The sequence below is a fragment of the Megalopta genalis genome, chromosome 1 (genome assembly GCF_051020955.1).
Source record: "Megalopta genalis isolate 19385.01 chromosome 1, iyMegGena1_principal, whole genome shotgun sequence".
NCBI classification, from domain to species: Eukaryota; Metazoa; Arthropoda; class Insecta; order Hymenoptera; family Halictidae; genus Megalopta; species Megalopta genalis.
Window position 1 is genome coordinate 36,609,331 of NC_135013.1, and position 19,330 is coordinate 36,628,660.

General features: G+C 36.5%; 4 protein-coding genes across 6 annotated transcripts; 2 read left to right on the top strand and 2 right to left on the bottom strand.

Moving 5' to 3' along the window:
- Positions 1–7,427: 7,427 nt before the first annotated feature.
- Positions 7,428–9,891, top strand: RpL5 (ribosomal protein L5). The gene is made up of 6 exons (XM_033475313.2): positions 7,428–7,584; positions 8,073–8,258; positions 8,336–8,470; positions 8,696–8,898; positions 9,176–9,353; positions 9,567–9,891. The coding sequence occupies exons 1-6, from the start codon at positions 7,582–7,584 to the stop codon at positions 9,753–9,755; spliced, it is 894 nt and encodes a 297-aa protein (XP_033331204.1). The 5' UTR covers positions 7,428–7,581; the 3' UTR covers positions 9,756–9,891.
- A 15-nt stretch (positions 9,892–9,906) lies between these two features.
- LOC117223157 (mitochondrial-processing peptidase subunit alpha) lies at positions 9,907–14,044 on the bottom strand. 3 transcript variants are annotated; one of them, XM_033475308.2, is made up of 12 exons: positions 13,917–14,044; positions 13,217–13,339; positions 12,848–13,098; positions 12,697–12,776; positions 12,434–12,619; positions 12,226–12,318; positions 11,960–12,132; positions 11,674–11,821; positions 11,375–11,583; positions 11,126–11,291; positions 10,918–11,050; positions 9,907–10,694 (listed from the first exon to the last, which is right to left on the bottom strand). In XM_033475308.2, exons 2-12 carry the CDS (start codon positions 13,270–13,272, stop codon positions 10,516–10,518), a joined length of 1,674 nt encoding a protein of 557 aa, XP_033331199.1. In that variant the 5' UTR covers positions 13,273–13,339; positions 13,917–14,044; the 3' UTR covers positions 9,907–10,515. The 3 variants fall into 3 exon arrangements, with proteins under 3 accessions (XP_033331199.1, XP_033331200.1, XP_033331197.1); XM_033475309.2 differs by having other exon boundaries at positions 13,217–13,324; positions 13,917–14,032; XM_033475306.2 differs by having other exon boundaries at positions 13,217–13,443; positions 13,917–14,026.
- On the top strand, positions 14,025–18,097 carry LOC117223155 (nucleolar MIF4G domain-containing protein 1). Its single transcript, XM_033475304.2, has 8 exons — positions 14,025–14,603; positions 14,720–15,219; positions 15,289–15,573; positions 15,649–15,836; positions 15,915–16,090; positions 16,179–16,531; positions 16,609–16,740; positions 16,830–18,097. The coding sequence occupies exons 1-8, from the start codon at positions 14,207–14,209 to the stop codon at positions 17,118–17,120; spliced, it is 2,322 nt and encodes a 773-aa protein (XP_033331195.2). The 5' UTR covers positions 14,025–14,206; the 3' UTR covers positions 17,121–18,097.
- Positions 17,240–19,113, bottom strand: LOC117223160 (lysozyme). Its single transcript, XM_033475312.2, has 4 exons — positions 18,698–19,113; positions 17,746–17,940; positions 17,538–17,611; positions 17,240–17,466 (listed from the first exon to the last, which is right to left on the bottom strand). Exons 1-4 carry the CDS (start codon positions 18,750–18,752, stop codon positions 17,329–17,331), a joined length of 462 nt encoding a protein of 153 aa, XP_033331203.1. The 5' UTR covers positions 18,753–19,113; the 3' UTR covers positions 17,240–17,328.
- Positions 19,114–19,330: the final 217 nt, after the last annotated feature.

The following is a 19,330-nucleotide window of genomic DNA, read 5'->3' on the forward strand; positions in this document are numbered from 1 at the left end:
TTTAAGATTCTTAACCTCTTGCCTTACTTTAACGGGTCTAGCTTTTACTAAAGATTTTTCTTAAGAATGAATATTATTTTGCTCTTACAACTTTATCTAAATTTCTCTTCTTTTCACCACAATATTTAATTGCTCAAGAAGTGTAGTCTCACAGTAAACTCAAATTTTTTTCTCCTTCTGAGAAATAATTAGAATCGAGAAATTTCTAGTCATCATAAATTTAAAGAGAATAGTATGGCAAGGGGTTAAGTTCCCTCAGGGGCCCCCGACCCACGGGAGCGCCCGTGGGGGGCACGGGGGGTAGCGTCCCCGAGGTACTCGAGTCGCTAATTTCGCATATGTCCAGTAGTATTGCCTTAGCATTACTTTTTCGCGTCTCGTTTTTGACTCCGCCACAGCAGAAAGCTGTGGCGGCCTTGCTTGCGCAATCTCTTGGGTAGGTACGAACACTTCTCGATGTTCGACGAGTGATCATGCGGCGTGAATGCTCTTCCCTGGTCGCTGTTCGGCCAGTAATCCGCCCTTAGCTCCTATGAGGGGCGGGGTGTTGGGAGAGAAATGGTCACACAGGTTTGCCTGTGTAGGCTCTCTCCTAGTGCCGATTCAGACGGGTAAGGCGGCCTAAGTTCGTTTTAGGTCGCAGGGCGAGAAATGGCATCCCACTGTGTGGGAGGATCCAACTTTGGATCGTCACTCCTCATGTGATCGCGCCGGACATCGAGATTTGTGAGGCTCCAGTCTTGTGCGAGCATTGTACGCGTCGCGTCACCCTCGAGCAGTGCCTTCTGCACTGACTCGTACTTGTTTCTTACTTTGAAAGAATCACTGCCTTCTGCACTGATTCATTTTGGTCCCCGTGGATCGGAGACTTCTTCTTTGATCCACTTTGGTCCGCGATAGTACTTGACATATGCGAACGAGTGAGTGTGTGGGAATGTGTGATAGCTAGCTAGCGAGCGTATTAGTTTATAAGTCGTCGTTGTTAGAAAGGGAGCCATAGCGAATTCCGGTTTCGTTCTGACTCCCTTTCGGGTCTCTAAAGCAGCAACCTCCTCGCGGTGAGACCCGGGCAATCGGTATCATCCTCGGTTCAGGAAATATTGAGAATTGCAATGAATTTCTGGATCGAGGATGATACCGAGCAAATAGCTGCAAACTTTGCATTGTAACAAAGTATTTATTGTAAAAGTATGTGAAATTATACTATAAGTCGGGGCTCTGAATAATGTTTCGTTCGAAAATTGTTGAAATTGGTATTCCTCCGATTGGTGGTCCCTCAGGGGCTCGCTTGCGGGTGGGGCCCGCAAGTGAGTACGGGGCGTAGCGTCCCCGAGGTACCCGAGGCGCTTGTAGGTTGTTAGGATTCTTAATTTAAGTTTCTTAGATTTTGTTGCGTCCATTTTCTCAAAAAATGCACCCGTGTGCTGGTTAGTTTGGCACTCGCATGCTGGTTAGCTTGGCACTCGTGTGCTGGTCTTAGGTTTCCTAATTCGACTGGTCACCTATTTTGTGTTCACCCTAACTAGAATTCATTTATTTCAGGTTCATTACAGATATTATCATTCGTCGTGGGATGCGTCTTAGTTTCCATAATTTTCGCAAAAATTGCACTCGTGTGCGGGTTAGCTTGGCACCCCTGTGCTGGTCTTAGGTTTTCTATTTTGACTTGAATTCAGACTAACTTTAATTCAATCTTTTCAGGTTTATTACAGATATTATCATCCGCCGTGGGATTATCATCCGCCGTGGGATTTTCATCCGCCGTGGGATTATCATCCGTCGTGGGATACGTCTTAATTTATAAGTGCGTGCGACTTAGTTATTAAGTGCGTGCGAGTTAGTTAATAAGTGTGTGTGAGATAGTTTAAGATTCTTAACCTCTTGCCGTACTGTCACGGGTCCAGCATTTAATAAAGATTTCTCTTTAGAATGAATATTATTTTGCTCTTACAACTTTATCTAAATTTCTCTTCTTTTCACCACAATATTTAATTGCTCGAGAAGTGTAGTCTCACAGTAAACTCAAATTTTTTTCTCCTTCTGAGAAATAATTAGAATCGAGAAATTTCTAGTCATCATAAATTTAAAGAGAATAGTATGGCAAGGGGTTAAGTTCCCTCAGGGGCCCCCGACCCACGGGAGCGCCCGTGGGGGGCACGGGGGGTAGCGACCCCGAGGTACCCGAGTCGCTAATTTCGCATATGTCCAGTAGTATTGCCTTAGCATTACTTTTTCGCGTCTCGTTTTTGACTCCGCCACAGCAGAAAGCTGTGGTGGCCTTGCTTGCGCAAACTCTTGGGTAAGTCCGGACACGTCTCGTTGTTCGACGAGTGACCATGCGGCATGGTGATTCGAACGCGGACCCTCCTGCTGGGGAGGCTCTCGCTTCGCGTATTCGCAATGTAAGACGTCCTTAGCTCTCTTTTGGGGGCGGGGCGCAGGGCGATCCGACTCATTGTAGGATGATCCAACTTTGGATCATTATTCCTCATGTGAAAACGGCGAGCATCGAGATCTGCGAGGCTCCTGATTTGTGCGAGCATTGTACGCGTCGCGTCACCCTCGAGTCAGTGCCTTCTGTACTGACACGCCTTTGTTTCTTAGTTTCGAAGAATCAGAGCCTTCTGCTCTGATTCATTTCGGTCCCCGTGGATCAGAGACATTTTCTTTGATCCACTTTGGTCCGCAATAGTACTTGGCATATGCGGATGAGTGCGTGTGTGGGAGTGTGCGATAGCTAGCTAGCGAGCGAGTGTATTAGTTTATAAGTCGTCGTTGTAAGAAAGGAAGTCATAGCGAATTCCGGCTTCGTTCTAACTCCCTTTCGGGTCTCTAAAGCAGCAACCTCCTCGCGGTGAGACCCGGGCAATCGGTATCATCCTCGGTTCAGAAAGTCTTGCGAATTGCAATGAATTTCTGGGTCGAGGATGATACCGAGCAAATAGCTGCAAACTTTATATTGTAAAATAGTGTGTATTGTAAAAGTGTGTGGATTTATAGTTCCAATCAGTGCTCGAAATAATGTTTCGTTCGAAAATTGTTGAAATTGGTATTCCTCCGATCGGAGGTCCCTCAGGGGCTCGCTTGCGGGTGGGGCCCGTGGGCGAGTACGGGGGGTAGCGTCCCCGAGGTACCCGAGGCGCTTGTAGGTTGTTAGGATTCTTAATTTAAGTTTGCTGAATTTCGTTTCCTTCATTCTTTCAAAACATGCACTCGTGTGCGGATTAGCTTGGCACTCGTGTGCTGGTCTGCGTGGCACTCGTGTGCTGGTTAGCATGGCACTCGTGTGCTGGTCTTAGGTTTCCTATTTCGACTTGTATTCAGACTAACTTGAATTCAATCATTTCAGGTTTATTACAGATATTATCATCCGTCGTGGGATTTTCATCCGCCGAGGGATAAGTGTTAGTCCCTCAGGGGCTCGCTTGCGGGAGGGGCCAGCAAGCGAGTACGGGGGGTAGCGTCCCCGGGGAACCCGAGGCGCTTGTAGGTTGTTAGGGTTTTTAATTTAAGTTTGTTAGATTTCGTTTCCTTCATTTTCTCAAAACATGCACTCGTGTGCTAGTTTGTGTGGCACTCGTGTGCTGGTAGTGTGGCACTCGTGTGCTGGTTAGCTTTGCACTCGTGTGCTGGTTAGTGTGGCACTCGTGTGCTGGTCAGTGTGGCACTCGTGTGCTGGTCAGTGTGGCACTCTTGTGCGGGTTAGCTTGGCACTCGTGTGCTGGTCTTAGGTTTCCTAATTTGACTTGTCACCTATTTTGTGTATTCATACTAACTAGAATTCAATCTTTTCAGGTTCATTACAGATATTATCATCCGCCGTGGGATTTTCATCCGCCGTGGGATTTTCATCCGCCGTGGGATTTTCATCCGCCGTGGGATTCGTCTTAGTTATTAAGTGCGTGCGAGTTAGTTGATATGTGTGTGTGTGTGTGTGGCTTAGTTTAAGGTTCTTAACTTCTTGCCGTACTTTAACGGGTCTAGCTTTTACTAAAGATTTTTCTTAAGAATGAACATTATTTAATTCTCTCTTTTTATTCTTTTTTGCTCGTTCAAGGAAGTGTAATCTCACAATAAAATAAAATTTTCTTCTCCTTCTGAGAAATAATTACAGCCGGGAAATTTCTAGGCATCAAAAATTTAAAGAGAATGGTACGGCAAGGAGTTAAGATTGCTCAGGGGCCTCCGACCCACGGGACCGCCCGTGGGGGGCACGGGGGGTAGCGTCCCCGAGGTACCCGAGTCGCTAATTTCGCATATGTCCAGTAGTATTGCCTTAGCATTACTTTTTCGCGTCTCGTTTTTGACTCCGCCACAGCAGAAAGCTGTGGTGGCCTTGCTTGCGCAAACTCTTGGGTAAGTCCGGACACGTCTCGTTGTTCGACGAGTGACCATGCGGCATGGTGATTCGAACGCGGACCCTCCTGCTGGGGAGGCTCTCGCTTCGCGTATTCGCAATGTAAGACGTCCTTAGCTCTCTTTTGGGGGCGGGGCGCAGGGCGATCCGACTCATTGTAGGATGATCCAACTTTGGATCATTATTCCTCATGTGAAAACGGCGAGCATCGAGATCTGCGAGGCTCCTGATTTGTGCGAGCATTGTACGCGTCGCGTCACCCTCGAGTCAGTGCCTTCTGTACTGACACGCCTTTGTTTCTTAGTTTCGAAGAATCAGAGCCTTCTGCTCTGATTCATTTCGGTCCCCGTGGATCAGAGACATTTTCTTTGATCCACTTTGGTCCGCAATAGTACTTGGCATATGCGGATGAGTGCGTGTGTGGGAGTGTGTGATAGCTAGCTAGCGAACGAGTGTATTAGTTTATAAGTCGTCGTTGTAAGAAAGGAAGTCATAGCGAATTCCGGCTTCGTTCTGACTCCCTTTCGGGTCTCTAAAGCAGCAACCTCCTCGCGGTGAGACCCGGGCAATCGGTATCATCCTCGGTTCAGAAAGTCTTGCGAATTGCAATGAATTTCTGGGTCGAGGATGATATCGAGCAAATAGCTGCAAACTTTATATTGTAAAATAGTGTGTATTGTAAAAGTGTGTGTATTTATACTTTAAGTCGGAGCTCTGAACAATGTTTTGTTCGAAAATTGTTGAAATTATAATTCCTCCGATCGGAGGTCCCTCAGGGGCTCGCTTGCGGGAGGGGCCCGTGGGCGAGTACGGGGGGTAGCGTCCCCGAGGTACCCGAGGCGCTTGTAGGTTACTAGGATTCTTAATTTATGTTTGCTGAATTTCGTTTCCTCCGTTTTCACAAAATTTGCACTCGTGTGCGGGTTAGTTTGGCATTCGTGTGCCGGTTAACTTGGCACTCGTGTGCTGGTCTTAGGTTTCCTAATTCGACTTGTCACCTATTTTGTATTCACACTATCTAGAATTCAATTATTTCAGGTTCATTACAGATATTATCATCCGCCGAGAGATGCGTCTTATTCCCTCAGGGGCTCGCTTGCGGGAAGGAAAAGAAGGCTTGCGCAATCTCTTGGTTAAGTCCGAACACTTCTCGATGTTAGATGATATTATCAGCGATTATATGCAGCATGATGACTCGATCGTGGACCCTCCTTCTGGGAATGCTCCCGCCTGGTGGTCGCTGTTTTGGCGTGTAAGACGTCCTAATTTCAATTAGGGTGCCGAGCGAGAGATGGCCACCTAGGTTTTCCTGGGTAGGTTCCCGCTTATCGCCGATTCAGTGGGTAAGTCGCCTTAATTTTATATTAGGGCACTGGGCGAAAAATGGCCACTCAATGTAGGAGAGTCTAACTTTGGATCATCATTCCTCGTGTTAAAGTGCCGGATATCAAGATCTGCGAGGCTCCAGACTTTTGCGAGCATTGTACGCGTCGCGTCACCCTCGAGTCAGTGTCTAATGCACTGACTCGGTCTTGTTTCTTAGTTTGGAAGAATCAGAGCCTTCTGCTATAAGGTACTACCGAGCTAATAGCTGAAAGTGCTGAATTATTTTTGATATTGATATTTTCAAATTATAAATGATGCTACAGTGCTACGTTCATTGATTATTAATTTATAGGAATTTAATTGTGTTCGTTATACTTCTTCTATATTAGTTCACGACTTTGTTGCTTCATCGTTGCAAGTGAAACAGTGATGAATGCAGTGAACGCTGCGATGGGAGCCAGGATGTTCAACCCTTGTGACATCGATATTGTCTGCTGCCTTGTTCCAAGCCCTGGTTTAAGCAATCGCACATTGAGTTAGTGCAATTTTTTGAGTATTTATGCCAATTAGTATTTGGCAGCCATGAACAGCGCGTGCTCCTAGTTCCTTATATATCTGTTAACTAAAAATTCATTGTTTATTGATAAGATTGTCACCCGTGGAATGGTGAGCAATTGTTTAGATAAAAAGAGCCATTCTTTGGTAAGTCATGTAGCCCGTTTTATGCATTATTTTAGAAATTGTGTATTAAAATTCTCCAGCCTCTCATGAAAGTCCCTAGTCGCCTCGAAGAATTCGTTTGGAAATTTCTGAAAAATTACGAAGGAGCAATTACAAACAATTGCTGATCAATAATGGGCAATTAAAGAGCAATTTTTTAAGCCATCGCGTATTGAGTTAGCGCAATTTTTTAAGTATTTATATCAATTGATATTTGGCAGCCACGAACGACACGTGCTCCTAGTTCCTTATATATCTGTTTATTGATAAAATTGTCGCTCGTGGAAGGATAAGCAATTGGTTAGATGAGAAGAACAATTCTTTGGTAGGTCATTCAGCATGCTGTATGCATTATTTCAGATTTTTCGTATTTTTAAAAGTCTCCTGTTTCTCATGAAAGTCACTAGGCGTCTTAAAAAGTTTTTGGGATATTTCTTGAAAAGGATAAGTGAGCAATTAAAACTAATTGGTGAGCAATTATGGGCAATTAAAGAGCAACTTTTGTGCTATGTTTCATTAATATTGATTAATATGGTCAGCCAACTTCAGAAAATTTAGTTGCAATCGCTATACATACATATCTAAAGATTTATTGAAATTTTTTTGCACTCATAAAAATTTTCTCTGACATGATATCACTGATATATGTAGAATTTATTGTGGATGTAGAAGAATATCCAGAATATTTCTGTACCCAAAAAATAGTTGATGTATTCTCTTTATAGTTAACTCCAATCAAAGTTAACCAATCAAATTTCACATTTGGTGAGTGAGTATTAAAAGGTGTGGCGGATTGTGTGGTGTTTGGTTCTCTTAAGCTGGTTCTCTGAGAACAGGGATCGATGGCGCTTCGGTAATAAGGACACAGTTGGTTTCGCCTAACTTGTAGCGTACTTTATTTATTTAGACTGAGGGAGAGACTAGTGGTTTACGTAGCAACGTCTAGTAATTAAATTGTAGGTGGCGCTGTGGGCCGCTTGTACGGGCGTACGCCACAAAGGAATAACGTCAGTGCGCCCTGGTGTCAAAATCCGTAATCAACGAATGATATCGGATTTTGTGATGAGTGTCCGTACTTCGGTCTTCTGTACATTAGAGACAAGAGGCAACTTCCTTTTAGACGTGGAACTTTGGAAGACTCTGTATCGCACGGAGTCTTTCCTGTATCCTGCTTAAAAATGGTGAGTAAAGAACAATAAAGACTAACATAATCTGATGATTTGGATTCTCTATTGCCTAATTCAATCGTTTAATCAATGTAAAAATTTTGGATGCACGTAATTCCGTAAGATTTAGAGGTAGATGTTTAACTCCTAATTTACGTGTCGACAGCACACATGGCCGTCGCGTAGGTTCCTTGCATATGCATTGGAAATTTTATATTTATACAATAATAATATAGATTCTAATTAAATTATAATTACGTTTTATTAATAAACGGTATTAAATTGTTTATTATTTTTATATTGTTACAAAGATAGATTATATAAATTTGAATGAAGTTGTAATGAATTCTATGCATTGTGTTACAAGTTTTACATGATGATAATCCTAGCTCACTTTGACAAAATAATGAAAATATTTTCTCAATGTCACTGAATTTTATGTAAACGTTACAAATAAAACAAATATTGTTTTACAATGTGTGAATTTATATATTATATTTTAGGGTTTTGTAAAAGTTGTTAAAAATAAGCAGTATTTCAAACGTTATCAAGTAAAATTCAAGAGGCGACGCGAAGGAAAAACTGATTATTATGCTCGTAAACGACTAACCATTCAAGATAAAAACAAATACAATACACCAAAATATAGACTAATTGTACGTCTATCCAATAAAGATATTACATGCCAGGTAAATAATTTATATTTATATTATTTATTTCAACATTATTCTTTCATTAAAGTAAAATATATTGTGCAATTAATTAGGTGGCATACTCAAGAATTGAAGGAGACAGAATAGTGTGCGCAGCATATAGCCATGAACTTCCAAAGTATGGTGTTAAAGTTGGTCTTACAAATTATGCCTCTGCATATTGCACTGGTCTTCTTCTAGCACGAAGGGTAAGGTTTTTAGTCATTATTATCTTTCATTTTAGTTCATGTACATTGTATGTATTTAATGATGAAACACTCAGCTCGCTTTGATGCATAACTGAAGAAAAGACAATTGTTCCCTGTTTTTTAAAATCTGAATCAATACAATTATAAAATCAAAACGTTGGGGAGATTTATATATATATATATATATATATACATTTACAACAATATTTTATATTTTTTCTATAGCTGTTGAAAAAACTGGGATTGGATACATTATATACTGGTACGAAAGAAGTAACAGGTGGTGAATATAATGTCGAAGAATTAGATGAAGGACCTGGTGCATTCAGATGTTATTTAGACACTGGTCTCATGAGAACTACCACAGGTGCTAGAGTTTTTGGTGCCATGAAAGGTGCTGTAGATGGAGGTTTAAACATTCCACATAGGTATATATTTAACCATTTAATATTCGAAAAATATCATAATAAATATTTAGTAATGACAAATAATTTTATGATGATTATATGGCACATGCGCGTCATCTGAGTCACAGCAAATCGTTACTTTGTTTTGTGTACTACAATGCATTGTGTACGATCATTGCACAGACAAAACAAGATTAGAATAAGTGTCTCTGATAATATAAAGTTGATCTTGCTGAATCTGCAGAGGCCGGTTAAACGTTCTCATTGATTCTTTTTATTATTCTTTTTATACTGATAGCACCAAGAGATTTCCTGGATACAACAATGAGACAAAATCATTCAATGCAGATGTACACCGGCAACATATTTTTGGACAACATATTGCAAGTTATATGAAAACTTTAGAGGAAGAAGATGACGAAGTTTTCAAAAGACAATTTTCACAATACATCAAAAACGGCATTTCTGCTGACAATGTAAGTATTTGTAGTTATGTACTACGATTTCGTCCAACTAATAATTACTGTAATATCTTAAAAGATTTGCAGTGTCGCAGTTGGACTACAGTAAGCACATTGGTTACATAAAATAAATTTGTAGATAATTACATTTTTGTATTGACCAATGTTACAATGCAACCATTATAATATATTTTATATTTTATAAAATATGCTTATGTTTGTTAATAGATTGAAAATATCTATAAACAAGCTCACGAAGCGATACGTGAAAATCCTCAACATACAAAGGTAGAAAGGAAGGAAATACCTGTGAAGAAACGGTGGAACCGTGCGAAACTTTCATTGTCGGAAAGGAAGAATCGCGTCGAACAGAAGAAAGCATCTTTTCTTAAAACGCTAGAAGAAGTAGAGGCTTAACTTCTTTCTATCACAAGCATTTTTATATGGCTCCATATACATCCGGAGTATACATCCTTTCATTATGATTATGTATATTAAGCAAATATACCGAAAATCTTGTGGAACAAAAATAAAAAATATCGGATGAAAAATATTTATTTTTCTTACGTTAATGGTTAATATCTAAATTTATTTATTTTATTTAAATACATCGATTTTAAACAATTGTAATAAAGTAGTAATCCCTTTCAACATAAAACTACATCAAAAACTACAGTAGTTCATTGTTATCAATTCATTTCATATGTATTTTACACGCTCACTACTGCTGGCAAGGCATTGACTATTCAAAAGCATTCTGAGATTGACATGCTTTTAAATGAGGAGACCGGTCTCTATTATGTAGGCATGTGTATGTGTGTGTGCATGATTAAGGTTCGATTTCGGGTAACAGCGAACACGTAATACAATATTCTTCGATCATATTTATGGTTATACAATATATACATTGGACATATGTGTGTAAGCACATACACATGCCACCGATAATGTTTCTACTGTAGCACAAGTGTGAAGTCGTAATTACAATATGTAGGTAGAAAAATCACATTTACAAAGTTAAAAATAAAAGTCTTCCATTTTCGATTACTCGGAAAAGTATATTTTAATTTACATTTCAATATAAAGAAGCATAAAATTTAATTATTGCGGAATTTGTTAAGAAAATTATCACTTAGAAAAAAATGAATGAATCTGAGACTAATAATTTTTTTCATTTCTACCGAAAAAGTGATAATCTATTACGAGAACCAGGTAATCGTCCTTGCTCATCAGTCAATCCAGCTTGAATATCTCCGATAGAAGGTATTATTCTTACTTCTCCTCTAGCTGCTACGCAAGGAGGTGATTTCAATAAACGCCGTGCTACATTATTTATGTCGTCCTTTGATATTCCATCTGTAACCAATGCAAATATCAATGAATGTCACCATTTAAAAATGTATTACAGCATGATATTTAGAGGATTTGCAGTTTCTTCTTTGTCAACATTTTTATCATATTTTATAAGAGGATATGATGTATTGTACCACCAGGTGGTGGTGTATGTACCACCAGTGACGCTGGTGGTAGCAAACTTGTTAATTTACCAAATGCAATTTAATTGATCAGTATTGCATACCAATTGCTTTTATAAAGTACTCGGGTCGTTTTCTGGATCCAGTAGCTAAAACTTGTCGTCCAATGTCTTCAAAAACAACAGGTCTTTGTTCCAGATTCATGAGCAGCATAGACTGCAATTGTTTCTTTGCTCTCTGTTGAAAAGTATGTAAATCGTAATCATCGGTATATAGAATCACAAGCACATAGTAATTAAAATAAAATCATACTGCCAGTTCAGTGTCTGTAATATTAGTAGACATTGCAACCATCTCGTGTACAATTACTTCGACCATTTCTTTAACGTGTGACGGTGTACAAGATGCATGAATACAAAAGAGTCCGGTGTCAGCATATGCATGGTTGTATGCAGTTGCACTATATAACCAATGGTACCTGTGGCAACAATAGTTTATGGTGATTCTCTTTTGGCTTACAGTAATCTTTATACCAATAAAGAAATATAGTTTAGATCTCACCTGTTCAACACATTTGTATACAAACGAGTATACATTCCTTTACCTGGTCCACCAGCACTGAAGCTGCCACCTCCACCCATCATCATATTTAAAACACACATTGCTACAAAATCTGGATCTTGATGAGAACAACCTTCCAAACCTATCACCACATGAGATAATTCTGGTAAACCACTTGGCCCTGCATAAATAGGTACGTTACATTCCTCCTGAAAAATATTAATAGAAAAGTTTCACGTTAATAAACATTGTTGAAGTGTCATGATTTTATTTTACATAAAATTAGGAGAGATAACTACTAGTATGTAACCCCCAGTATATTGAGCAATAGACGTGTCAACCGCATCTAACTTTTTTCTTTCTTTCTCTGAAGATATAAAATTATTCTCTTTTCCTCTTTCTTCATCATCTTCTTCTTCCCAGGTAGACTTCTTTTCAATGAAATGTCTGAAACCATATAAATTTTAATATCTAGGAAATGTTTGTTTCTGCTTAAATTGAATATTTATATCTATATGAAATAAAATATAGGAAATAAAAAAGAATATAATTTCCAATGAATATTAAACACTAATTTTTAATTACTTTTGAACCATGGAAACCAGATGTTCGTGTTCCACACCAACTCCAGCCACAACCATTCTATTAGGTGTGTAATGGTGCTTCATATATTGAAATAATATTTTTCTATCTATATAATCAACATTCTCTTCTGGACATATTTTTGGAAGGCCAAGAGTATTGTTTCTATATGCAGCCTAAAAAATAAATTTGTATAGAAATCTGTATTTGTATCATCAATAACACTAATATTTTGTGTATGCTTTCATAAATGTAATTATTTTACATACCGCATGGATCATGTCCATGAGTATTGGTTCTTGTTCTGGCCTTGTAAGTAAAGATTCCAATTCGAATCTTATCATTTGTCTTGATGATTTTAACTGAAAATATTAGTTTCCCTGATATTAATATTGCCCCCTGTAGTACATTTGAATTAGTACATCACATTTCATATTATCATGTTGTACAGTACTTAAAAATATAGTACTTTCTTACTTCTTCTTCCGTTATTTTGGGTCTTAAAGAAATATCACCTAGTATTTGTACAACTGTATCTAAGCCTTGACGTTCTGCTGAAGCAGCATAAACAAATGTATCCCTAGAAGCTTGACAATCGCATATTCCTCCATGTTTTTCTAATGCCAACATTATTTGATCTTTGCTTTCATAAAGCTTTGTTGACTGAAATAATAAAGCACTAATCTTTTTATTCTTTCAACTATTTGATTTACATTAACTTGATATATATTAAAACATACTCCAAATGCTAATTTCTCTAGAAAATGAGAAATTCCACTGGGATATGCAATTTCATATCGTGGACCAGAATCAAGTAGCACTGTAAGATAATAAAATATATTGAAAATAATAAAATTATGTAAAATTTGCCAAAAATCCTTGTAAATTTACCTCCAACCGTGCAAAATTGACCAAAGCGATTTTCAGAAGCAACTCTTAATCCATTCGATAAAACTGTTACTTTAGTTGTTTGATGTTCTTCCTTTGTGGTAGCATAGACTACATTAGGTAAGTTAGGAACAGGTTCAGTCAACGGAGGATGGTTTGTAACGACAGATTTACGTGTTATGTTATTATTAATAACATTTTGAGAAGAAAAACTGCATTTACTCAAGAAAGAAAAGGTCTGTCTTTGCATTGCACTGCAACAGATATCGTTCATATTTAATAAAATTTATCCATCAATCTACAATTAGGTTGACTAAATACATATTCGAATTGTGCAAGAGCACATTTCTAATTTTATATAAAGATAAATACCTTTTTTTCAGAGCAACCATTGCAGAACTCTGTGACACTTTCATTAATAAATACATATTAACGGATCACAAACATTTAAATTGATTTCCCACCTTTTATAATGTACCACTGAAAATTGATCATCTGAAATAAATCTCGATAACTACCCTTGCTTGTAGATATACAAAGGAGTACAGATCATATGCAAATGCATGTATCGACGGTCAAAATAGTGTGTTCACCCCACTCTGCAACTCGACAGTTAACAATCGAAATGAATGCCTATTCCCTATTCTAATGTTATTGCATATACCCGAGGTTAAAAATATGTTCATATACGCACGAATGCACGCAAATTGCAATTACAATTCTTTAGATTGTACATGGTACATGTTTTAAAAACATTGCTTTTATATATATATATAATGGCATTCAATTATTCTATTTCCCTAATTTTATATGATACTTTAAGAATTATTGATACTGTTTCTATTCAAATTATTCGACAAACACGACATATCATTCAGATCATTAACACGTTAAACTTGAACATTTCGTCACATGTGGCATCACAGATTTATTACCGGTGAATCTATGTACATACATATGTTTAAATATAAGAAATTCTAATATAAAAGATAAAAATTGTTACTATGTATATAATAACAATATAATTCTATTGTATATTCAATAGCATTGAATATGATGATGCAGAACATACATAGATCCTTTTTTCAGAGTAAAGTTATGTATTTGTACATTCCAATTTCTAGTGCTTAGCTTCTTCGTGAATGGCAATTAATGGAAAGAAAATGTATGGGGATGGAAACTGAACACACATGTCAATACACTGCATATGTCCAATTGTGTCCAATCAAACATGAGGCATTGCATTACAGAGGGCTCTTGCATTCTTACTATAGTGAGGTATGACTGAAATTATATTTTGTAAGGTTAAGTATTTTTCTTGAACGTTTAGAAAAGTCAGTATTCTATTTCGTCGAATGAAACATGGGTTCATTTAAACGCCCAACATTAAAACATAGACCAAAGGTAGCAGAGAAATCACGGAAACAAATTCGTAAAGAGCTTAGGAAGCAGAAAAAAATTAATAGAGCAAATTACTTTAAAAAAGGAAATGAATCGCTTGCTGAGGGAGGACATGCTGTGGAACGTATACACAGTGACAATGTTAACGACAAAATCAGCAAAGACCTAAAGACAAAATTGTTAAAAAAGAAGAAACAACAAGAACTTGAACGGAAGAAGAAAAATGAGAAGGACAAATTCCTCAAAAAAGCAAACGAGAAAGAAGATATTATTATTAGAAAATTGGAAAAGCAACTAAAATTAAATAAAAAGAGAAAAACAACAATACCCAAATCTTTTGAAGTGGATGGTTTAGATTGTATCCTTTTCTTTTTATTATATATTTGACAGTTGAAATTTTTTATGACATATTTGTTGTCTTAATCAATTGAAATGTTATTATCAGCTATGTAAATGTCCTTAATGTATGTATAGACGTTTTGGATTTTTGCTTACAGAAAGATAGGAAGTGTATGATAGAAACAGAAAAGGAACTTATAGAGAATGAGTTTAATAATCAGTTTAAAAATGATTTATCTATAGTTCTTGATGAAAGTACCATGGAAACCACTGAAGAAGAAGATGAGGAAAATGTAGATAAGACCAAAAATTTTAAACACCTAAGCAAGCATCATTTGGAAGATAATGATGAAGAAATATGTAAAACTAGTAAAGTAGAATTCAGTGTTAAAGAAAATAAAACATCTGGCAATACCGATGATACAGATAATGGTTCTTGGGAAGATATCTATGGAAGAAAAAGAAATAGAGAAGGTCAAGTTATACATGAGTCCATTACACGTAGATACCATACAGCACAAGCTAGTATAGATAGTATAAATAAAGACGATGAAATATTCGTTTCTTTAAAAAGAAAATTGAAAGGCTTTTTGAATAGGGTAGCAGAAAATAACATGCATACTATATCTAATCAGGTAATTGTATATCCTGATACGATTGTTTAAATTACAACTCTATTTTTTAGTATAATCTACTTATTGCAGATAGAGGAAATGTACATGACTAACAGCCGCAACAATATGAATTATTTGTTGACAAATTTAACGTTTGAAGCTATAATTGCAGATGTACTTACTCCAAATCGTTTAGTTTGTGAATATATGATGTTGATTGCTATTTTACATGCTAACATTGGAGTTGAAATTGGTGCACATTTTTTGGAAAAACTAGTAAAAAAGTTTGTTGAAATAATAGATACTCCACAAGTTGTAGAAAATAAAAGATTGGATAATGTGATTCTGATGATTTCACATTTATATAATTTTAAGGTACAGTGATTCCAGAGGAGTAAGCATGAAATTATTTACAAATTTTAATAAACTTTTTTTTCAAATTTAATACAGGTATATGGACACAGGCTTCTTTATCAGATACTTGATAGACTTACAATCAAGTTCACAGAGAAAGAAATTGACTTGATATTGCTTATTTTGAGAACAGTAGGTTTTGTATTGAGAAAAGACGATCCATTTGCTTTAAAAGAATTTATACAAAATTTGCAGCAATTAGCTAGTTGTAATAATGAACAAAGGTAGGTTCTTTATTTCTTATTGAAATTAAACTCGAACCTGTTAAAATGTCTAGTTAGTAACATATTATTATTGTACAGTTCAAGAGTTAGATTTATGTTAGACGTTTTGTTGGCGATAAAGAACAATAATGTCAGTAAAATACCACAATATGATCCTTCACACGTGGACCATTTAAAGAAAGTTCTGAAAACTATAATACGGAAAGGCAACTCTATAACGCAATTCAATGTTACCTTGGAGGATTTGCTACATGGTGAATGAGATTAATTTTTCTTCATTTGTGGTAATTGTAACATGCAAAAAAGAAACTAAGAATTCATATTTCACTGCCATTTATATAGCTGATGAGAATGGAAAATGGTGGATTGTCGGTTCCGCTTGGGTTGGACCAAAAAGCACAGCTAATCGCGAGATAGTAAACAATCAAGATAAATTTCGTTTCGGTAAAAAATTGCTTGACTTAGCGGAGAAGCAACGAATGAACACTGACACGAGAAGAAATATCTTTTGTGTTCTTATGACGGCCGAAGACTACGTAGATGCTTTTGAGAATCTTCATCACCTCGGCTTAAAGGACCAACAAGAGGAGGAAATCATACATGTTTTAATGCATTGTTGTTTGCAAGAAAACAAGTTTAATCCTTATTATGCTGTATTAGCACAAAAATTGTGTGAATATAACCGAAAGTATCAGGTATGGAATTAGAATTTTTTTATAAAACACGCATAAACGGACACATACATGTACGTAAATTACCAACAATATTTCAGCTCACAATACAATATTCTTTCTGGGATAAATTAAAAACTTTGAGTACATATGGAACGAAGCAGTTGAGCAATCTGGCTCGATTTTTAACTTATTTAATCATTGAAAAGTGTCTGCCCTTATCAGTTTTGAAAGTAAATATGATGCGTTATATAAATTATAATCTCAGATTATTTAATACATAAGTTTTACCTGTTTTTATTAATTTTACTTTTGACTATAGGTTATTCAATTCACGGAATTAGATGGACACACCATGAAACTTGTCAGACAAATTATACTAGGTATCCTTTTAGATAAAAACGAGCAAGCTTGTTTGCAAGTGTTCGAAAGAATATCTGTGTCTCCTCAATTGCAAACTTTTAGAGAAAGCTTACGTTTATTTATAAATTATTTTCTAATAAGGAATATAAATACATTTGACACATTAGGCGAGAAGGAACTAACTTTAAAAAAGAGAGCTGAATTGATGGATAGAATTATAAGCTCGCATGGATCGAAACTGAAATTTTGAAATAATTAAAATATAACCAATTTTTATGTATAAAGCATTAATTATTGTCCTTTAAGAAGCGTTTCCATGTTTTGTATGTTTACGCATAAGAATACAAAAGTATTCCTTTAATTCTAATGTCAAACGTTAAATTGTGCTTTATTAAGCTAGTATACAATTTTTTGTAAAGTAATTATGATTTTACAATGCAGCCATTATATTTCGTTGTTTATACGTTATAGGTTGCCATGCAACGTTTGTATGTATCTTCGTATTTAGCATTCAAAGCAGAACTACATCCGTAACCGCCCAATCGATGAATACGAAGAAAGTCATCACAATTGATATTGCCGTCCCCATTGCAATCCTAAAAATAGAAGAAACAGTTAGTACTACATATATGGGAACGCGTGTAAATATTTATTTTGGAAGAATTACCTGAGCAAATTTTTCCATATAGCCTTGTACTGCACGAGCTGCGCAGTATGGATCGTTTACGCATTGTAGATAGCCTGAGAAAGCGAAATAGATTCTGTATAAAATTTTCTATTGCAGAATACAGCACATACACTAATATACATATATATTATATATGCATATATATGTATATTAGAATACATTTATATATATAAATAACTGTACTGACCGTCGCCAGTCTGACCAGGAGAATTTTCAATATTCGGTTTACCCGCATCGGACCAATAGGCCCATGTTATGCGAAACGGTCCACAAACTGATTCGTTGCAACCAATTGTAACATTGCATCCTGAAGCAGCTTCGCATATACATCCGAAGCAAGTTTTCGATATTGTTAGAGCTTCCGTCATCGTATCATGTTGCCCTAAATAAGAAGTGATAGCATTTTACGTTTCTGTTTCCTATTACATCGTTAACACTATTGAACAATGGACGGTAACATAGCAAACGAAATAAAAGAGAGACACAGAAACAAAGAGAAATATGAGATGATTTTATAAAAAATAAACAATATTCATGAATTGCTTCATTTTGAGAGCTGAGTTGACCTTCACAGATCCATTACCTGTCCACCCACAAAAAAGATCAAAACATCAGAGTGTGCCCTTTTAGAAACCATTTAAACTTATATCTCATAGTAAATAGTAATAAATTAAGATAGTATCAAACAAGAGACCCTGTACATATATATATATAACATAATTTACAATGGTAGTGGACTTTCAGATTATAAAAAAGCAAGAATGCAGGGTACGGATGTATATATAATATATATTCATATTGCAAACCTCATTTCACAATTGACATTTCACATAACAATTGAAATTCGTAGATTTAATAATTGTGTACATAGAATTTTGTCTTCAATGTGCTCAATACTTTTTATAAGTATTTACAATGTTCAAGAGAATCTAGAATGTGTTGTAGAAAATTACTTTGATAACAATCTGATCGAATTGAATGGAGTAAGAATCAAATAATGGAATGTTTATTTATTTCTTTAATATTCCATGGGTACATTGGTTGTTATAAAAAAGAATAACTGGAAGATTTATTAATGTAAGGCATAGTAAAATTTATTTTTCTTTTTCTATAAATACTAATGGTCATTGTTCACTTACCAAAAAGTAGACATAAATTCAAAAATATCGTCAGAATCAGCATGTTCGGCGACATAATTGCTGATTGTATAGGCACTTGATCTTCCTTAGAATTTTGAAATATCCTTGATACGTGTATTTGGGAATTCCCTTGCAATACTTGAAACGATACTCACGCGATACTCCGTCCTTTCGTTCTTTTATATACAAAAGAGTTGTAGCGGATATGGCAAGTGGGCGGTGAACGTATGTTCACGGCTGCAAAAGTGGGGACTTCGACAAAGGTCAGTGGCAAGGTCTGCGATCCGTTGAGAAAGATTGTCACTGAAAAACGAAGACTCGCACCTTTTGGAATTCAAGTTATCGCGGCGTTAACGTCTACAAATAAAAATCAAACTCAAACTGGTATCCATTTAGTTGTACACAAGCATCTGAATCAATTTCTACGAAGTATCAAATTTCAAATCCGTAGAAAAGATACTAATGTCTGTTTGAGTTTGTTTTTTCTTCTTCTTTCCAATAAACTGACGATTTATATCTACAGTTAGTTTACGCTCCTATTTTAAGAGTCATCCGAGAATCATACAATGGAATTCCCGACGTTTGCGTCTTCAGATGATTATCTTAAAGTTGTAATCATCGTGCGCGACATAT